The sequence below is a fragment of the Petaurus breviceps genome, unplaced genomic scaffold, assembly GCF_028583685.1.
Source record: "Petaurus breviceps papuanus isolate PSGF00001 unplaced genomic scaffold, PetGlider_PUasm1.0 90919, whole genome shotgun sequence".
In the NCBI taxonomy this organism is placed as follows: Eukaryota; Metazoa; Chordata; class Mammalia; order Diprotodontia; family Petauridae; genus Petaurus; species Petaurus breviceps.
In genome coordinates, this window is record NW_027187378.1 from 34,055,263 (window position 1) to 34,076,456 (window position 21,194).

Consider the following 21,194-nt stretch of genomic DNA (forward strand, 5'->3'; position numbering starts at 1 on the left):
TCTCAACTTTACGGTTGGTCCTCTAGTCACTAAACCAAGCTACCATCTTCATGCTTTGTCTTGTTCATATTAAGATTAACACTGATATTCAAATGAATATTCAAAGACTCGACCAGGAACATGTCTGATGGTGGAGTGAACATCACTCAGTATTAAAAGAAATCCCCAAAGGAGATCATTCTCTCCTTCAGGAAAAATTCTACCCTGACAAGATGTGTTTACTATTTATTGGGAGTTCCTCTAACATACAGAGTTAACACTGAAAGAACACTTAATTTATTTAAAGCATACCACATAATATACTTACACTGCCCATTCGAGTTTCTCATTCTTGATTGAATTGTAGAGAGCCTGAAAAGAGAAAAAACAAAAAGGGATTATTCTTCTCATTTTATTGCCTTTAGAAGAATTTAGTAAACAAGCCTAACAAGGCAGAAATGAGAAAGCAAGCAACCTCCCACAGAGACCAGACACTCATCACAGGAATAGGCCCAATTCATCAAGAGCCTACTGCCACTTCTTACCAAGAGCCTTTTTATGAGGCCAATGACAATTCTGTGAGTGGGAAAAGGGGCACAAATGGTATCTGTACATAACACGTATAGAAGAAAATAAAACTTGAAAATAAACTTTCCACAGGGTAAAAAACAAACAAACAGGGGAGGCTAGGTGTCGCAGTGAATGGAGCATGGGCCCTGGAGTCAGGAGGACATGAGTTCAAATCCAGATTCACACGCTGTGTGACCTTGGGCAAGTCATTCAATTCCAACTGCCCAATCTTCCCCCCTCCAAAAAGAAAAATAAAACCAAATCCCAAAAAACAACTTTTAATTAAACATGATGCATAATACTGCTTCCCCCACTAATGACAACAAAAGAAGCTGAATTGATTAAAAGTAGGCTGCACATTCTTATTTTCTGCCTGAATGAAAAGGTACCTTGCTGATAATTCTTGTAATGGTATCTGTATATTTTAACTATGTAACCAACTTATAAAATAAAATTATAAGTTAGCTCACAAGTCATCTGGTACAAATCTTACATTTTCTTCTCAGCAGAGAAGAAAAAAGGCTTAAGAGGTTAAATAATTTGCCCAAAGTCTCATAGGGAAGTAACTAAAAGAGGTCATAATTTTGAACTCCTATGTTTCCGAATCCAGCATACCTCCCACTTCACTATGTTTATTTTTGAAAATGAGAGTAAAAATTCCATACATAAACTAATGAGATAAAGTTAGATGGAAAGAACCAACCAAGACAAAGCATGAAAATCAGTAGTAAAGTATCTTTTTTAGGGGTGAAATTTCTGAAAAGTTCACAATCACCAATAATCTTTAATAACTTGACTTCACACTGCATACATTTTCATTTGGAATTAGACATAGGGCCAAGGTCCATAGAGCCTCATTCATAGGAATGATAAGTACTCGGTGGAACAAGGCAGTTCAGAATAAAATGTGACAATATTCTATAATGCCACAGTCTAGAACCTATTCCAAGGTCAGGCTTATTAATCTTCTTAGCAAGGAACAGTAGTAATGTTTTGGAATTTTAAAAATTCAAAGTAGAAAGATCTGTGCAAAAGGAGGGATTAAAGAATGGTCAGGAATATCATAATTTATATCCTACCGTCCCATGAAAGATGTGTCACTCTCTAAGTCTTATGGATTCGAAATTAAAATTTTAAAATCATAAAAATATACCATGAGTATCCTTGGTCCATCCACCTCTAGTAGTATCCACACATTGCCCAGGATCAAATGCAATAGAGTCAGCTTAACAAAAACCTGTCACTTTGCACTGGTAACTATAGATGATGATCAATTCAATTTATGAACACTTATTATGCACCTATGATGTACAAAGGTACAAGGGATAGATAGAAAAATAAAAACTAAATAGATTATGTATGACTGGTCATTATGAGGGAAATAATTCATGTGGTTACCAAATTAATCTTGCTAATATACAAGCCTGATTAGGTCACTTCCTTGCTGAAACATTTTTTTCATAGGCTCTTTATTAATTTTAGGATAAAACAAAGATCTTAGCCATGCATTTAAGATCATTAACAGTCTAGCTCCAACAGACTCTTCTAGCTTCATTTTACACTGTCACTTTTCACATAATCTCTGCTCCAGCCAAAATGGACTGCTAGCAGCTCCCAAATCTTGACACTTCATTTTCCTGAAAGTGACTAGGGATGTAGTCAGTCAGAAGGGTAAAATAATGATGTGTTTATGTAGTATACCCCACTAGCTGGAGACTAACAGAGGTGGATATTTTCAGGACATTCTGAAAAGGGCAGAGAAAGGGAATGTCAGGAAAGGTACCAGTGGATAGCTATCTTTAAAGGGGCCCAATTATTTGACGCATAGGTCATCATGGGCTCAGAAACTTCAATTGTAAAAAGACAGATCATTAACTCTGCCACCTAGCTGCCCAGATTCTACAGACTTGGTTACTGGACTCATACAAGGGATACTAGAATTATCCAGTACAACTTATAACTTTGGGGAGGAAGAGTACGGCTCTTGTTGGGGTAGGTGAAGTGGAGAAGGGCAGAGAAGATAAGGTGAAAAAAGAGAGAAAAAAATAAGATAGAGGGAAATTTACAAATAGTAATTATTACTTTGAAATGTGAGCAGGATATTTATATCAGCTCTCTTTGTGGTGGCAAAGAACTGGAAACTGCAGGGACCCCCATTAATTGGGGAATGATTGAACAAACTGCGGTATATGGTAGTAATAGAATATTTATTGTGCTTTAAGGAATGATAGGCTTAATGATCTTAGAAGGGCATGGAAAGACTTGCACAAAATGATGAAGAGAGAAAGGAACAGAACCAAGAGAAGATTATATACAGTAACAGCAATATTGTTTTAAGAATGACTTTGAGTAACATTTTGACTATTATAAATTCACAAATTACACACACACACACACACACGCACACACACACACACACACACCTCTCTGTGTCTAACGGTAGCCATCTTGGGGTAGGGGAGAGAAGGAAAAAAAGAAATTTATGTGATAATATCATTGTATATTCCAGGGGAACAGAAAGTTCTACATGGTAGATTTGCTGTTTCATGTGCAATCATCTTTTTTATTGTACTGTGTTATAAAAATGCTTGTTTTGTTCCATGAATTGAAAATAAGCTAAATTAAAAAAAATTAATTTGGGGAAGGGCGGCTAGGTGGCACAGTGCCCTGGAGTCAGGAAGACATGAGTTCAAATCCGACCTCAGACACTTAACACTTACTAGCTGTGTGACCTTGGGCAAGTCACTTAACCCCAACTGCCCTATCATCCCCCCCTCCAAAAAGCACACAAAAAAAAAATCAAATCAAGGGGAGTATTATATTCCTGTTTATGTCATACCATTATATGGTACATCCCTCATCACAATATGAAAAGCCTAAAATTGTTACAGTTATTCTTGCCTGCCCTTGTAACACTAGCATTATAAAGGGTTGGAAAGTCCTATAATTCTCTATTAGTGGTTTGTCTCATTTAGTAAATGTTTTTACTTTTTGAAAGATGATGCCTCTATAAATGCATTACAAGCAAGCTAATAATAAAATAGGAACATTACTAATTTTAATAATTCCCTAGATTTCCCCTTGAAAGCTAGAGGCATTATTCAGAGAAATGTTATATAGTAATGATTTAAAAAGAAAAAAGCATCTAGCATGTATATAGCACTTTAAGGCTTGCAAAATGTTTTACAAATATCTCATTTAATCTCCACATCTTTGGGAGGTAAGCACTATTCCTATCATCCTCATTTTATAATCTCAAGCAAAGAGAGGCTAAGTGATTTGCCAGGGTCACACAGCTAGTAAATGTCTGAAGCAGGATTTGTACATTTATGTCTTTCTGACTTTATGTCCAGTTCTATCCACTGAAAAACCTAGGGAAAGGGAATAGGGTCAGTAGAGAAGGACATTAATTGAAGGCATAAAATAGAAGTCAGGCAGACAAGAAAAAGGAAGGCTAGTAATGAATAAATGAAAGCAAACAGCTAAAAGCCACAAAGTCACTCAAAAACTTAAATATTTATTAAGCATCTGTTAAGTTCAAGGCATTGTCCTGAGTAGTTACTTCCATAAAACATTTATAATCTATGGAGAGATAGGATGCATGTATATATAAAGTAAGACACAGGGTAGAGATAACCTGATGGAGTACTCTAAAAAAATCTGAGGAGGGTGCAATTACTTTCAATTTAGATGACTTGGTATTTGAAGAAGATCTTGAAGTACAGGAGAATTTTAAAAGGCAGGGATGTGGATAGAATATATTTCAGTCATGGGATATGGCTAACACATACAAGAGATAACTAATATTCCTCTCTGCCTGAAATCTAGATTATACAAAGAAAGGAAGGAGGCAGCAAAACAGCCTTGGAGCCTTAAAGATTTGGGTTCAAGTCCCAGTTCTGACACACACACGCCATGTGTTATGTGTCAGAACCTCTAAATGTTCTAGTCAATTCTAAGAACCCTGAGTTGCAGATAAAGGCTCAGTCAGCTTAGCAATAAAAACATAACAATAAAAGCATCTACCTCCATTCAATGAGTGGGAATACCATGAAATGATCCCATTAAACCATAAACTCCTTGAGAGCAGAGACTGTCTCTGTTTTTCTTTGCATCCCTAGAATTTAATTCATATAGTATCTGGCACACAGTAAACAATATATGCTTGTTGAATTGATGAAATAAAGTGGTAAGACAATATTCAGTATTAAATGTGACATGAAGAGGTTTATACTTTATCTATAAGGCAGTAAAAAAATAATGGACAATTTTACAGCAAGAGTGCAACAGGGTCAGACCAGTATATTCGAAAGATTAATTTGGCCAATATGGTATGGGTAGATAAGAGAAGGAGAAAGCCTGGATTGAAGGAGGCTAGGTACAAGGCTATTAACAATAATCCAGGTGAGGAGACATGAGGGACTCAACTGGAATGACTGCAAGTTTAGCGGAAAGAAGAGGCAATGTAACAGGATCCTATGAGAGGGAGAAAAGAGAATGTGATCAATGACCCTATTAGGGAGTGAGGGAAGAATCAAATCTAGCTCTAAGATTTCAAGCATGGATACTAGAAACAATATGGAGTGATATGTGTGCTCCCTTCAATAGTGATATTCTCCCTTCCCACTCTCAGGGAGCCATCCCTTACAAAAAAGATTTTTTAAAAAGAAAAAAAATAAGTAAAACTAACAACACACACACACAAAAACAGGAAGTTATATGTGACCTTCCACACAACTAACTGTCCTGGTACCTCCTCCACTTGCAAAGGATAAAGAAGAGATGTTTGTCCACATCTTGGCCACATTTGTGACCAAGCTTGTTCTTTATAAACCTGCAGTTCTCATTTTCAATTGTTTTGTAATTATTCTTCCATTTACATGGTTGTAATCGTTTTATATATTGTTTTCCTGGCTCTGCTTTCTTCATTCTACAGCAGTTTACATCTTTCCAGCTCCTCTGTAACTCATCATTTCTTATACCACTATAATATTTCATTGTATCCATGGATGACACTCTGTTCACCCATTCTTCAAATCAACGGTCACCAATTCTTATATAATACAAATACTGCTATAAATAAATATAGAGGTGTTCTTTTGGTCAATGACCCACCAGAGGGCATCCTACTAGCAGGGGAATCTCAGCTATTTCATTTGCATGATTCCAACTTCTTTTCCAGAATAATTGCACCAATTCACAAAGCCACCAATAATGCATTAGCATGCCTGTCTTTCAACAATCCCTCCAACACAGGCTGTTCCTATCCTTTGTCATCTCCTCCAATTTACTGAGTGTGAGGCAAATCCCAGGGTTGGTTTGATTTCTATTTTTTTCATTTTTAATTATCTGGAACATTCTTTTGATGTGGCTATTAATACAGTGTACAAGTTCTTCTGAGAAATGTTCAAATTCTTTGGCCACCTGTCTATTATTTTGGTCTTTTTATCAAATACTTAGCATATATATACACATACATACACACATAACATACAGCACACATATACACATGCATGTATATATGTGTGCACACATATATACACATACATATATATACTATAGCATATATACAAATTGTTCCAAAAGACAATGCAATTTTAAAGATATTTTTAAACTGAAAAAGCTTAAAACTACACTAAGCCTTTTAGGAAACGCTATGTGTATGTATACACACATGCATATGTGTGGTTGTATGTGTATATATACATATGGTTGTATATGTGTGCACACACATATGCATACATGCACATGCATGTGTGTTCAGCATTTGCCATATATACACATTAAGCATTTAACCTATTACATGTATGCTAGGCATTTGAGATATATGTATAAATGTCTATTTAGGCATTTTTCCCCAACAGACTGTTTCCCTGATGCTAGAGGAGTTAATTTTGTTTGTGCAAGACCTTCTCAATTTCATGTAACCAAAATTATCTATTTCATCTTTGGTAATTGTATCTATCCTCTGGTTAAAAGTTCATTCCCTATCCATAACTGCCATACCTGTGAAATGTTATATGACATGCTTCTATTATAATTTTGTTATGGTATGATCTTTAATATTCCAATCATGTTATCTATCTTGAATTTATTATGGAAAATGGTATAAGTAAGCTGTTGTGCAAAGTGCTTTTAATAACTCTAAGCTTATCTTTTAAAAAAAGGTTTATTTTTTGACTGAGAAGATACAATAGGCAACAGATACCTAAAAGAAAAGGAATAGGAAGAGGGAGAGAGAATTAGCGGAAAACATAAGGAAAAAAAGTCAGGACAAAGGAGAGTCTGTTAACAGTGGTAGTGGAGGGGGAAGTCAAAGAACACAGTAGAAGGGGTTAGAGAGGACAGGGATCAAACAGGGATAAGGATAAGGTGGATGGTTTCATAATGGAAGAATTAGCAGAGGAAAGAGATTTTTACTCAGTAAAGTAGCAGGCTCTGAATGACAGGCATTAGAAGATTAGGGGGTTGGAATGCTAACTCTAAGTTACGAGGGGGAGCTAGCAGACAGAAGTGTGGAGAATATCTTAATCCCAAGGTTCCAATTATAATTCTGTTACATGATGGCACTTTCACAGGTCCCAGGCAGTATGCACTAGGCTTGATAAATACAAGAGAACTGCCTGAAGCCCCAGCTTCACCACATCATTTCTCAGATAAACTGTTGCTTGCCCCTGCTTGATATACTGTCTCAGGGGATGTGGTGGATGCTACTGTAGGAACAGCAGTAGGCAGCCAGGTGCTTTGCAATCTTCCCCCTAACACAACGATGAGGGTCCATGGGAAATGGAAGCTTAGAGATTAAGACCTATACTGTATCTGGACACCAACTTCAAGGCCTAAAGAGGCTATACTTGGGCAACTAGGTGGTACAATGGACAGAAATGGAGTCTGGGGGCACAAAGACCTGAGTTCAAATTTGGCCTCAGACACTAGCCATGTGACCACGGTACAGGCAGTCAACCTGTCTTTGCTTCTGTTTACTCATCTGCAAAATGGGGATGATAATGTCACCTACTCTAAAGGGCTGTTGTGAGATCAAATGAGATAACTACAGAGTGTTCAGCACAGTGCCTGGAGCATAGCAGGTACTACATAAATGTTAGTTGTTACTATTAACAACTAGATAACAACAATATCTTCTCCCTTTGCCTCGGATGCTTGGTGCTTGTTAGAAAGGAGATTCAAATTTGGAAAGGTAATATATTTCAATGTTGGTAAATCAGATTCCGAAGAAACTATGTGTATTAATATCCTCTGCCTTAAATTTAAGGGATAGTGACTGCACCTTGTGATCTCAATAGTGTAGGGAACTTCCAGGTCATGGAACTCCTCTCAGTCCAGTCTCCTACATTTAGTAGTTTAAAGTCTTAGGAGAGCAGCCAAGAGTCCTGAAAGGTTAAATGACTCGCCTAGGGTCACACAGCCATCATATTTCAGAAGCGGGACTTGAACCGAGGTCTTCCTGGTGTCAAAGCTAGCTTATCTAACCACTACACCATCCTGCCTCTCATGTTTCTTTTAAAAAGTTATTTTAAAGTAGATCCATACATATAAAGGCATATCTAGTTGAAAGAATTAAATACATCTATAATATTTGAAGGTCAAAGATATTACTAAATTTGAAATGTTGTTCTATTATATGCCTCATTACCAGATCCAAGCAAACATATTATATTAGGGAAATGTTTTGTAACTATCTTAACAAAAAGCGAGCCTCATGAATAATTCAAGCCTTGTTTATTAATTGAAGAGCAAATTGTCAGGACATTAGGAATTGGGTAAGAATCTAACTTGGATATCATTTAGTAGGAAGCTTCTGAAAATAAATGTGAAAATGGAAATGAGTGCTGTTAAATTTGCATTTACAGACCAAAGGATATACCCATTATATTTTAAATTAGCTCAGCATAAAATTAGTAATCCTAAAGATTCACCTACCCTTCATCTCTTGTTTATGCATAAATTATTTGCCTACTGGTAAGTCTGATAAAAACTAAATATTCATCTGCATTATACATAAAGGACAGAAGCATATTATTCAAACCCATGAGGAATTTACATTAATAAAAATATTAATGAAAATGTGTCTAGTTTTATAGCTTCTAGAGTCGATCTCCAGCAGTAACATATAATACCAACCCAACCCTGCAAGCAAAGAGCACAGCAATAGAATTTGGCATTTAAATGGCATCTCACAAAACAGGAAGGAATATTTTGGCACCAATGCTCTCTGAGTATAGATCTAGTAATGATTTTACTATAATGTCCTTCATATATCATGACGAATGAATTAATTAACCTATAATGTCTTCTCAGTAGTAATGAACGGTTGTGCTAAAGCCAAAACTGTCTCATCTAGTTGCCTCTGTGACCATTCTTTAAATGGGCAGCTTAAGGAAAAAAGCCAAGAGTAACAGGACCATGCAAGTATGATGCAATGTTGACGGAATGAATCCAGGGAGGATGTGAGGGGCTCCCCTAGGAATAAAGTGCAGAAATCTTGTGCTGTTGTAGAAATAACAAAATGACAACGCAGTTGGAAGATCTGGTTTATAACTTATTAGATGTCTGACCCTGGGCAAGTCATTCAGTATTTTCTAGGTCTTGGTTTCCTCATCTGTAAAATGAAAATGTTGAACTTTGACATGATACCTAAGTTAAATTGGATGATATAGACAATTAGAGGATAGGACAATATTGAAAGAGGGCTTCATTGAACCAGTAGGATTTGTGCTGCCTTTGAAGGGTAGTAAACCATGAATAAGGAGAGAAGAGAGATGCAATCTAAAAGGATAAAAAGGAGGATATACAAAGAGAGTTAGAAGAAAAGCAAAAGAGTATGCAATAAGGGATCAAAGGGGAGAATGATTTGGAGGGAGAAAAGCTATGGTGCTGGTCTCCATTTTGTCTCTTTTTTGCTTTGTTTATGAAAACACAGAAAGAAATGCTAAACACAGAAGAATCACAGAATTACATCCATTCTCTGAACTCTTCCTCCCCCTTTTTTCCCCCTCTCCCTTCTACTTTACTACCCTAGAGAAACCTCCAGCCACTGAACCCACTCCCCTGATTGATGACTGTGCCTGGACTAAGGGCTTGGGGCTGTGAAGCAACACTTCATTTCTGATTCCCTTCTCCAAACTGATTTCTCCTTTTTACAAACTATCTTGCCCTTCTTCTTCCCAACTCCCTTCTGGTTCACCTTTATGAGTTGTCTTCTTCCAACAGAGTACAAACTCCTTGAGGTCAGGAGCTGTTTTGCTTATTAATATCTTCAGGACTTAGCACATCTTAGTATATATACAATATGTGCTTAAATGTTCTATCTATTCAGGCCCCCACCCCCCACACACCTCCTAGTGCCTTCTCTTCCAAGGTTACCTTGTCTTATTTGCATATGTCTTATACAAACCCACACCTGCACATACAGTGTCTCCCCCCATTACAGTATAATCTCCTTGAGAGGAGGGACTGGTTTGCTTTTGTCTTTATATCCTCAACACTTAGCACCGTGCTAGGCACATAGTAAGTGCTTAATAAATGCTTCCTTGCTTGACTGATGCCAAGGATATTTTCAGGTATGGTCTGCAGGTCTACCATATTTTTCAATCAGTCTTGCTTTCTCTTTCTCCTAACCAAAGATGTCATCCTTAGGCTGGGAACATTTAACGACATTTAAGAGCCTTCCCCAGTGGCATTTTGTTGACACTGAATAGGACATTATGAGTTGGTGAAATTGGAAGTGCCTCATTTGGGGGCATGACAATGCAAAACAAATTGTCTCAACTACCAAGTCCTGGGTAGCCTAGACTAATTTACATTTCCAACCTCTTCCGTCTCACTTTTGATTACTTCACAACTAGATAATAAGATGCAATTTCAGTCAAGATAGAGAACAGCTATTGTGTCTAGGACATCTAATGTCTCATTTCTATCCATCATCATGCTACAATGTCTCCTCAATTTTCTACCCCTCAGGAAGCATATTTTCTACAAAATATGTACGTGGATTTCAGTTTGAGTAATCATTAAAACTCAATGTACTTTCTATCTGTCGGTTCCCTTCATCCTTCTGGAGGTGGGAGGAAACCTGGCCATAGCTTCCCCCACTCAGGCCCCTCAGAATTAGAAAAAATGGAATATCAACTTCTTAGCCTAAAAAAGAAGAACTCTAAGACACAACCAGCCTCTGGTGAGTGAGTCTGAGACACATATACAGAGAAAGGAAATAGTTATTTGAGGATTAAACTCATCTACTATTTTATCAGCCCCTGATATATACTGGTTGTACTGTTATTGTAATATTATTATTATATGATATTAGTATATGATATAATAGTATAGTATTAGTATATGATTAGTATATAGTATGTATAATATAGTAGAATAATATACTGTATTATAATATATAATATACCATATTATAATATAATAATACAGTATATAGTATATTAGTATATAATTGATATATATATCAATCATATTAGTATATGACCTTGGTCAAGTCACTTAAATTCCTACTGTTTATGCAACTCTAAAGTTACAGAGAAGGTGCCAACCAATATTAATAGAGGTAGTTTCTTCACCTAAGATTTTCCTACACCAAGGGCAGTCAGTAACCTTACAGTTCCCTGTTCAATTGGCATTGTGTTAAAAATGAAAAAGGGAAAACATAAGTCCCTTAAGGGGCTAATGAAACAAAATGTAATTTTATATTAATTTCTAGGTGGCTGGAAAAATTCACAATATTTTAAAGTAAAGATCATCTGGTTTGGAATTTGAAGACATGTATTCAAATTCCAAATCTGCTAGTTACTGTGTGATTTGGGGCATCAATTCTTCTTTGGAACTCAGTTTTCTTCATCTAAAAAATAATGGGCCTCTGCTACATGACCTTTAAGAGATCTTCCAGTTTTTAAATCTATGGTCCTTTGATCCTACAATCTGGCAAATGAGGGGCCTGCAACGGATAAGGTTCCTTCCAGTTCTAATTCCTATGATCCTAGGAATTCTATGCAAGTATTTGTAACCATAATCTAGGAGGATGCTGGTTTAATCACTGGCTCTCTGGGGGAAAACATACACACAAAACAGTGTTAAGAATAATGTGTATCATTAAGATTTTTCTCCATCACTTACTTTAGTCTAAAAAATCAGCAAAACAATAAATCAAGCTCTGATTTATAGTGTTTGCCCATTTCTGAGGTATAAAGTAAGACTAGGTAAGAAATGAGGCAAAAAAAGCCTCTTTTACCTAGGCAGGAAGAAGAATCAGTCTGTGAGGGGAAGACCTGCAGGGTTTCTGGCCAAAACAGAAACAACTGTTATTTACATTCACTCTGAGTCATCAGATCCCAAACAATGACCAAGTGAGGCTTCGGCTGAGTCCTACTGTTGCTGCTCAACCAGTGAGAGTCAGAGTGATCTGAGTTTAAGGCATGGGCAAGAAATCATAAATGAAATTACATGGGGCAAAAGAGTTAATTATTCTAGTTTTTTTTTTTTAATGACAGAATAAGTAGAGAAGAGAAAAAAATAAATCTATCCTGTACATCCCAAGATATCTTTTGAGGTTTCAGTGATTGAAATGTATATTCCTTTGGGGCAGAGCACCCACAAATAAGAGTATGATTCCCTATGAGGAGGGTAGGGATTAAAGAAGCAGCAGCATGGCTCCACTGGACCTGGCCAACTGGGTCCCTAGTGGGGCAGCTACTACTATTCACAGATTGCTCGAACAGTAAATTTAACAGTCCAGCAATGTAAAAGCCCACTTCTTCAGAAAGCAGACTTTTGGAAAACTTTCCTTTGGGATTTATTTTATGTCCAAGCTCAAATCAAAGCACCTCAGTCTGTATTTCACTCATTTCCTCACATTTAAAAAATATAGAAGGCTACAGCCAGATACATCAATACTTCCTGCATCTGAATTTCATTTGGTGTAGGTATTCCTTCTAATGACCTAGAACCCCTTAAAAGTCTTTTAAGGGTTCCTGTGGGGATCCACACTTGAAGCTTTTCTAGCCTGGTAGAAGCTGTCTGAGCTTATTATATGTCTAGGCATAGACTATATGTCTAGAATCCAGAGTCACCTTCAAGCCAGATGAGGCATTGCGCATTGCAGTAGAACTTCAAGGGACACAAGGCTACATAGCACTCTACTTCAACAAACTACCTGTTTATTAGTTTAGAACATACTAGCTTAGAAGCCAGGCCAGAGACATAAATTTAATTCACTCACTCTGTCAATTAACATTTATCAAATGAAGAATAGGTGCCAGGCGCTGTGCTAAACACTGGGGATACGAAAAGAGGAAAAAGACAGTTCCTGCCCTCTAGGATCTCACAATCTAATGGAGAAGACATCAAGCAAACAAATATGTACAAATTTGCCATATAAAGAATAAATAAGAAAATAATTAAAAGGCAGGCACCAGAATTAAGAGGGAGAAAACCTTTCTATAGAAGATGGGATTCAGAAGATGGGACTTGAAGAAAGTTAGGGAGGTTAGCAGGTGGACATGAGGAAGGAAAGGCTTCTGGGAATGGGGAAAAGCTAGAGAAAAAGTCTGGAATTGAGAGATGGAGGGGGTATTGTTCATGGAACAAGAAGGATGCCAGTGTCACTGGATAGAAGAATAAATGGTGGAGAGTAAAATATAAGAAGACTGGAGAGCTTTAGGAAAGGGCTAGGTTATGAAAGGCTTTGAATTCCAAATAGACAATTTTATATTTGATGTTGGAGGCAATAGGGAGTCATCAGAGTTTATTGAGGGGGAAGGCATGTGTGACATGATTGAATCTGTGCTTTAGCAAAATCACTTTAGTGGTTGGAGGAGGGTTTGAAGTGGGGAGAGACAAATGGTCATATCCTTAATCAGAAATAGAGTCTGTAAGAATAAGAAAAAACAATACTTATCCATCCTCTAGATAGGAAAACCAATCTTATTAACATTATTTGTGCAATGCAGAGTTCTACCAAGTGGATGGGGATCTTTCCCTCTTTTTTTTTTTTTTGCTTTTTGGAGGGCAATTGGGGTTAAGTGACTTGCCCAAGGTCACATGGCTAGTTTTTGTGTTAAGTGTCTGAGGCTGGATTTGAACTCAGGGCCTCCTGACTTCAGGGCCAGTGCTCTATTCACTGTGCCACCTAGTTGCCCCTTCTTTCCCTCTTTTTAAGGGGATCCCCACATTGTGCCAAGATGTAGGAGAAATGCTTTTAAGAGAAAATTCCAGAGAGGAAAAAGAAAGATCCTTTGCTGACCTCAGATTCAATAGGCTGATTTACTTCTCCCCAGATGCCTTAGCTCTCACACTGTGGCTGGTGTACATTCCCCCTTGCTAAAACTTCTAGGGCTCTGCTAATTTTCTAAAAGAAATAATTTGGAGTGAGTCTGAAGAGATGTGTTAATACAAGATTGAATGTACTTCTGTTTTTATATGGATCGTGTTGAACCAGTGGAGTAATCATATTCTCCATCATTTTCTTATGTAAACACAGAGGTTGCAGAATAATGAGGTTATAAGAAGACAAATAAGTGCATTTCCCTATAGATTTAGCACATAATTTGGAAGATTATGTTAAACAGAAATTTTAATGATATAAATGCAAAAATATTAAAAATAACCCAGAACCTTTCAAGATGATTTGAAGATGGAATGAGCAATTTCCTCACCGACAAAATGGGGATCAATCAAAAAAGAGGAAGAACTTAGTATGTGCCAAGCATTGTGCTAAGGGTTGAAGATACAAGAAAGGTGCAGAGTCCCTGCCTTTAAGGGGCTGCAATAATACATAAATAACTAGGTAGATACAAGATATATACAGAATAAATGATAGGAAATCTCAGAAGGAAATGTCTATCAGATGAGGGAGGGCAGAGGGTCTAGAGAGAACAGGAAAGGAATCTTGAATAAAACAGGTTTGGAGCTGAGACTTCAAGGAAGAAACTAAAAAGGTAGGGATGGGTGGGGCAAAGAATTCCAGGCTCAGGGGATAGCCAGGGCAAAGACACATTTCCCCAAATAGTTTCTGAGCTTCGTTAGAGCCTGAACTCTCTTTATTTCTAGCATTTAGCACAGTGCCAGGCACATGTTAGGTCCTTAATAAATGTTCATTGACTCACAGGCAATGGAATGGGGTGACCTGTAAAAAGAACAGTAAGTAAGCCAGTGGATGTTGCTAGATTACAGAAAAATGTAAGGAGACTAGAAAGGAAGGAAGGGTCCAGGTTATGTATATCTTTAAGTACCAAACCAAGGACTTTACAACTGATCTTGGAGGTAATAAGGATTCACAGATATTTACTAAGTAGGGAGGAAGAGGGTAAGATTGGCAGACCTGCTCTTAAGGAAAGTCACTGGTGGCTAACTGAAGAATGTATTGGAGTGGGGAGATCCCTGAGGCAAGACAACCAGTCCATCTGACAAGTGATGAGGGCCTGAACAAGAGTGGTGATGGAAGAAATGAAGAGAGAAGGAGAGAGTGGGACATACATAAGAAATTTTGTGAAAGTAGAAAGGACAAGACTGGCAATAGACTGGATATGTAGGGAGAGTGAGGAGTCTAATATTACTCACTGAGTTTACAGACCAGACTTACTAGAAGGATGGCAGTATACTTAACAGTAACAAAGAAGCTCCGAATAAGTGAGTGTTTCAGGGGAAATTTGCCTATAATATTTATCTTTCAGGGCTGTTAAGAGGATCAATTGATATAATTCAAATAGAGGGTAGGGCAAACCTGAATACACAAATATTGCTTATTTCTCCAACAGAACAGAAATTCCTAAAAGGTAGAATATACTGCATATAGGAGGTATTTGATGCTTACTGTATTAGACTGGATTTAGTTTTTAAAATTTATTTAAATTTAAAAGAATTTATGGTTTCTCTTTTCACACTATAAACTACATACTTTGGTACCATTTAATTTTCTAATCTAGGCACACAAAAAAAGCGTTTAAGATGTATTTATTTTAAATCCACTAGGTTAACATTACATAAATATATGCAATTGGGGGAAGGGGAGTACTATTAGAATATCAGTTTTGATTTGTCCAATTACCACACAACTGCCAAAGTGGTATTGCCAAAACACAGGTCTAACCACGTTACTCGCTTCCTCAAAAGGCTTCAGTGGCTCTCTCTTGCCTTGATGATAAAATATAAATTCTGTTGTATAACACTTTTAACCTGTCATAATCTGGCTCCAACTGTTTTCTAGAATAAGGGTATATTTTGTACTCTAGCAAAGCTGTTCCATTTGCTATGTCCTATACTCATCTTCCTAGTCCTGTTGTCTATCCTTTTTATTTTTTTAAGCAATCGGGGTTAAGTAACTTGCTCAAGTTTACACAGCCAGTTATTTCTGGGTGGGGTGGTATCTGAGCCCAGATTCGATCCCAGGTCATCCCAACTCTGGGGCCAGTGCTCTTACTCAATGTGCTACCTTGGCTGCCCCTGTCTATCCTTTTTTACAGGCTCTCTACCATTGCTGGAATGTTCTCCCTCTTAACATCTGCCTTTTGAAATCCTTGGTTTCATTTGAAGCTCAGCTCAAGAGCCATTTACTATAAGAAGCTCTTCCTTTTTTTAGAAAATTTTTTATTTTGACCCACTCCTAATCTGACTAGATGCTAGCTGCCCCTTTCCCAATTATTATCACCTGCCCTACCTCCCAGAAAAAATTAAAAAAAAAAAATATATATATATATATATATTGCCTTTTTTTTGGAGGGGGAAGGCAGGGCAATTGGAGTTGTGACTTGCCCAAGGTCACACAGCTAGTAAGTATTAAATGTCTGAGCTCATATTTCAACTCAGGTCCTCCTGACTCCAAGGCCAGTGCTCTATTCACTGCACCACCTAGCCCCCCTCCCCCAAATATTTATATTTATTTATCAGTTTAACAACTGTTTGCCCCCTTGAGAGCAGGAACTGTTCTATTTTTTCTTTGTATCCTAAGAATCTGGTACAGTGGCTGACACTTAGTAGGTGCTGATGATTTTTTAAAAATTTAATTGAAATATTCATTTAACGTGGTGATTCAAGTTTGATATTCTTCACTTGGGTACACTTAACAAGCTCTTACTGTTATGCAACTGGTTACAAAATAACCAGATATGTGAAATCCTTGAAAATTCCTTTTTCTTTGGTTGTCTATTTTTCATTTAGTTTGATTGATGAGTCCTGGGGAATATTTTTCAAGCAAACAAGCAAACACTAATAGTGTTATCTCCCACGCTGATTGTTTTAATATATTAAATAACTCCAATCCAAACTGTTTCCAAATAAAGAGACACTCACTGAGCTTGATATACTTCTGTTAGCAAAACGCTTTAACTTGAATTAACAATTTTTTATTGTAAACACATCCTAAAAAGTCAGGGTAAACACCAACCAAAATATTATCCAATGTAATAAGGATTTATTCAATAAGAATAATAAGGTATCATTACAGGAACTACAAAGTAGCCTAAGCATGCATGACAAGGCTCCCGCTCCCAAGGTACTTACAAATCTTTTATTTTAAACCATTTAGAGCTCTTAGGTGATGTATTTTTTATATTTTCATAAATCTTTTTTTTTGGGGGGGGGGGGATAAGAGAGTTAACATCTACAAGGTGGACTTCAATTCTTGGTAGTAGACTGAAGTACCTTTCATATTTTTTCCCCTAGCTACTGAATTGCTCCAAACTTAAAATTAAAATTCCTTTCAAAATGGAATTTTTAAAACATAAAAATAAATGGGCAGATCACAAACTCTTTAAAGGCTAGGAATCTATGTTGTATACATACATACATACATACATATATACATATATACATACATGCCTCTGCAATTCCTAAAATGTTCATTGCTTGGCATAAGGCTGATGCTTCAATAAATAGGCTTATGTTAAAAAAATTTCCTTCTTCCTTCCCATCCTTTTAAAAATACATGAATATATTAAATCTACCTTCTCCCTTCCCCCTCCCCCACCTCTGCAAACATTCTAACCCCACTGCTGACACTGGGTAGAATCAAGAGACTGGCTTACTACGCCATCCTGAACAAGGGCCATCCAGTCTCCACTTAGAGGGAACTTACTAACTCTCTAAGCAGCTCTATCCACTTTTGAGTATATTGACTCATTTGGACAGTTTTCCTCATGTGGGTATGACCTTCAGTGGTATGGATCACAACTCATCCATGTTTTCTCACTCTCTGCAACTCTGGTTCCACGTCCTCTTATAAATCCTCCACAAAGGTTATCAGCTGAGTGTGTTAGCTGTTGACAGTATGCTCTTGTGCCGTAACTAGCCTACCTCCTTGGCTGGTTGGCAATATTCCCTCATATTCTGTTTCCCATATAATTTGCCATTTGTAAAATGTTGCAACCCACTTACTCCCACCACCAGTCTTTGCATTGCTCTTTGGGTGACCCACAAATTAAATGTTTTTAGACTATCATATTCAATGACTCATAGCTATATAGCTTAAACAGAAGAATAAGTTAAAATGCTGGGCCTTTGTTGCAGAGAGAAGCTAGAAGTCCTTTAGAGAACAGTCCCTTTATGGCAATCCAACTTGATTCTCTTCCTATTCAATTCTAGACCAAGGTAACTGTCCATGCACAGTATCAGTACATGATATATGTGCTGATAGATCATCTCTACTGCATCTATCCAACTTGTACATCACTGTCTAGATAATAGGGGTTGTAAGGGTTATGGGATTTAAAGATCTCCCATGCCCCATGGATGTGCTGACATAGCAGAGCGGAAAAAAAAAAAAAAGGGGAAAGAAAGGGGCCTGGCGGTGGGGGGTTGGTGGCAGTTGCCTTTTTTTTTTTTTTTTGAGTTAGAACTCTGGCTGAGCACTGCCAGAGGCCAGAGCTGCTGGGAGCCCTCTTCCAGGACACTGGGTGGTTGCTGTGAGTGGGGTGAGGAGGACCTTTGCCTGAGGTAGCCTGTTCTGTTTTAAAGGCTTGAGAATGTGGGTGCTTTTTACTTTATCTACCTGTGTCAATATCATAACTACTCTGATGGCTTTCACTTTCTGGTTTTGGGACTCAGTCTTTTGGTATCTTAATAAATTTTCTAGTTTATTTCCCCAAATGGCAAACCTGACGTATTTTGTGATGGATAGTTATATCAGCATATTTGTAATCTCTATAGGCATTGTGAATATGGCATTGCTGATACATTTGGCGACCAGGATGGGATCACAAAATGTCAGGCCTCTATTTGGAAGCAGTGGGGCTTTAGAGGGAGAAATGGCTATTCCAGGATGGGAGGATTTGCCTTATTCCTCTCTAGCCAGAGAATGGGCTAAAAGCACAGGGCCCTGTGAAAACTGGGAACCAAGGCTAAAAGAGGGAGAACCTGGAGATTTGGAAAGATGTTTGAAAGCAATACCCATAGAACCAGGCAAAGAACTGGCAGGAGTGTGCAGGAGAGGCTGGGTGCTGCTAACAAGTTATCGCCTTATGTGTAAAAGTAGGGATAAGCTGCTGAAGGAAAGAGCTAGGATGGCTAGGGAGTCAGCTGGTTTGCCTGAGGATTCTTCTGTGTCACAGTACTCAGAAGAGCAAACTGGAGGGACTCACGTGGTCCAGGAGCAAGCTACTGTTCATGTAGCTAAAAGGAAGCAAAAAACGAGCAGAAGGAATGTGCATGCAGCTTTTGTACAGGCCGGGCAGAGTTGCCCTGACAGCTTCCAGGAGAATGTGTGTGAGGAGAATGGAACAAGGTTAGATGAGGAGTCTCCTAATGTAGAAGCTCTCCCCATACGAAGAAGAAGGCAGGAGAACCACCGAGGCAAAACAGAGTCCAGGGAGATAATTGAGGATTTCACTCAACAGGAGATCACTGATATATTGAGTAGATTTACCCAAAGAATGGGGGAGTCTTTAGTGTCTTGGATAGTAAGAATCACTGATGAAGGCGCAGGAGGAATAACACTGGACAATGAGGACTGTTTAAAATTCATAAGTATCAGTCAGAATCCTTTTGTACACCAGGCTTTTAGGGATCACCATATGCAAGGAGGAAATAACAAAACTAATCTTCTGGCTTTAGCTGCAGAAGGTTGCAAAAAGCAATATCCAACTGAATCTATGTGGCCTAGGGGAGACAGACCCTGGTACTCACTTAGAGACTGTATGAGAAAGTTAAAGGAGGAGGTAATGAAAACTGCTATCCTGATTGGAGATGCAAATGCATATTATGATACCCCCCTAGGAGTTCCTCATAGAAATATCATAGTGAAGACGGCTCCTCCTGCATATAAGCACCTAATTCTGACTCTTTTAATTGGAGAAATAGGGCACCCTCTTTCAGAGGTGCTGGATAAGATTTCACAATTAAGCGATTTAGGGGAATGGGAAAAAGACAAATTGCCTCGAGAGAGAAGAGTAAACAGCCAGAGGATTCAGAGACAAAATAGACCCACAAGAAGGGAACTGTTTACTGCTCTATTAAGAGCTGGGGTGGACTTTAGAAGAATAGATGGTATTCGAACTGAAGAGCTGCATAAGCTGTACCAAGAAAAGGTACTTAGCATTAGAATGAACAGGGAAGCAGGAACCACCCCCGCAGGTATTTCTGAATCTGAATCTTTGTATCCAAGTTTGCCCCACCTTCAGGGGGAATAGGAGATAGGCCAAGCCCCAGCCCAGATAAAAGAAATATGCAGAAGAGATTGCAGACCCCATATTGGTTTAACAATATATTGGAAGAATGGATCAACTACTGTGACTAGGGCACTGATTGATACTGGGGCTGAGGCCACACTTATCTATGGAAACCCTGATAAGTTTAAACATGGAACTCCTATTACCATCACAGGTCTAGGAGGCACTGAAATATCAGCCAGACAGGTTAAAATAACAATGAAAATTGGGCAGTTACCTAAGAAGGAATATACTGTGGTTGTTGTACCCATTCCTGAATACATCATTGGAATAGATGTATTGAGAGGCATGACTCTGAATTTACCTAAAGGAAGATACCAATTTGCTGTGAGGAAGATAGGAATACAGTTTTAGTGGGAAAACTAAAAATGTACCCAATCACTTTACCTGAACCTTCTGAAGTAATTACTTTAAAACAGTATCGTGTGCCAGGTGGGCAAGATGAAATTGCCACTACTATGAAGGAATATGTTGAAGCAGGAGTGTTAGTCCCTACAACCACAAGATGGAATAATCCTGTCTGGCCAGTAAGAAAATCAGATGGGACGTGGAGAATGACTGTGGATTATAGACAGTTGAATAAGGTGACTCCTTCTTTGTATGCTGCTGTTCCAGATACCATCACCTTAAATCATTTATTCTACCGTGAGTGAGGCTACAATAGTCTGGTTATTGTCTCTTTGCTTCTTCTTGATTTTTTGTTTGTTCACCTTGTTTGTTAGATTTGTTTCCACAGGCTTGGTACCCTCCATCTGTAGATGCCTGATAGCTTAAGCTGGATGTCACCCCCTGTCTGCAACTGTGATGTGTCACCCTTGGACCTGGCATCAAGCATATTAAGAACTGACCTCTCAAATGGGACCCCTAAGGACAGGGACAGCTCTACATCCGATTTCAGCAGCAAGTAGCCATAGAAGAAGAGATCTTCACCCCTTACCACAAGATTTTGGGGCCCCATTTGTT

The 21,194-nt window shown here is 38.0% G+C and overlaps 1 protein-coding gene across 10 annotated transcripts in view; it reads right to left on the reverse strand.

Moving 5' to 3' along the window:
- The window catches only part of PSD3 (pleckstrin and Sec7 domain containing 3), an 804,858-nt gene that overhangs the window by 161,835 nt on the left and 621,829 nt on the right, over positions 1-21,194 (reverse strand). For all 10 annotated transcript variants that reach the window (XM_069075744.1, XM_069075743.1, XM_069075746.1 and 7 more), the window contains one exon: positions 308-351. In XM_069075744.1, coding sequence (XP_068931845.1) covers positions 308-351 — 44 coding nt within the window. The remainder of the gene's footprint in view (positions 1-307; positions 352-21,194) is intronic.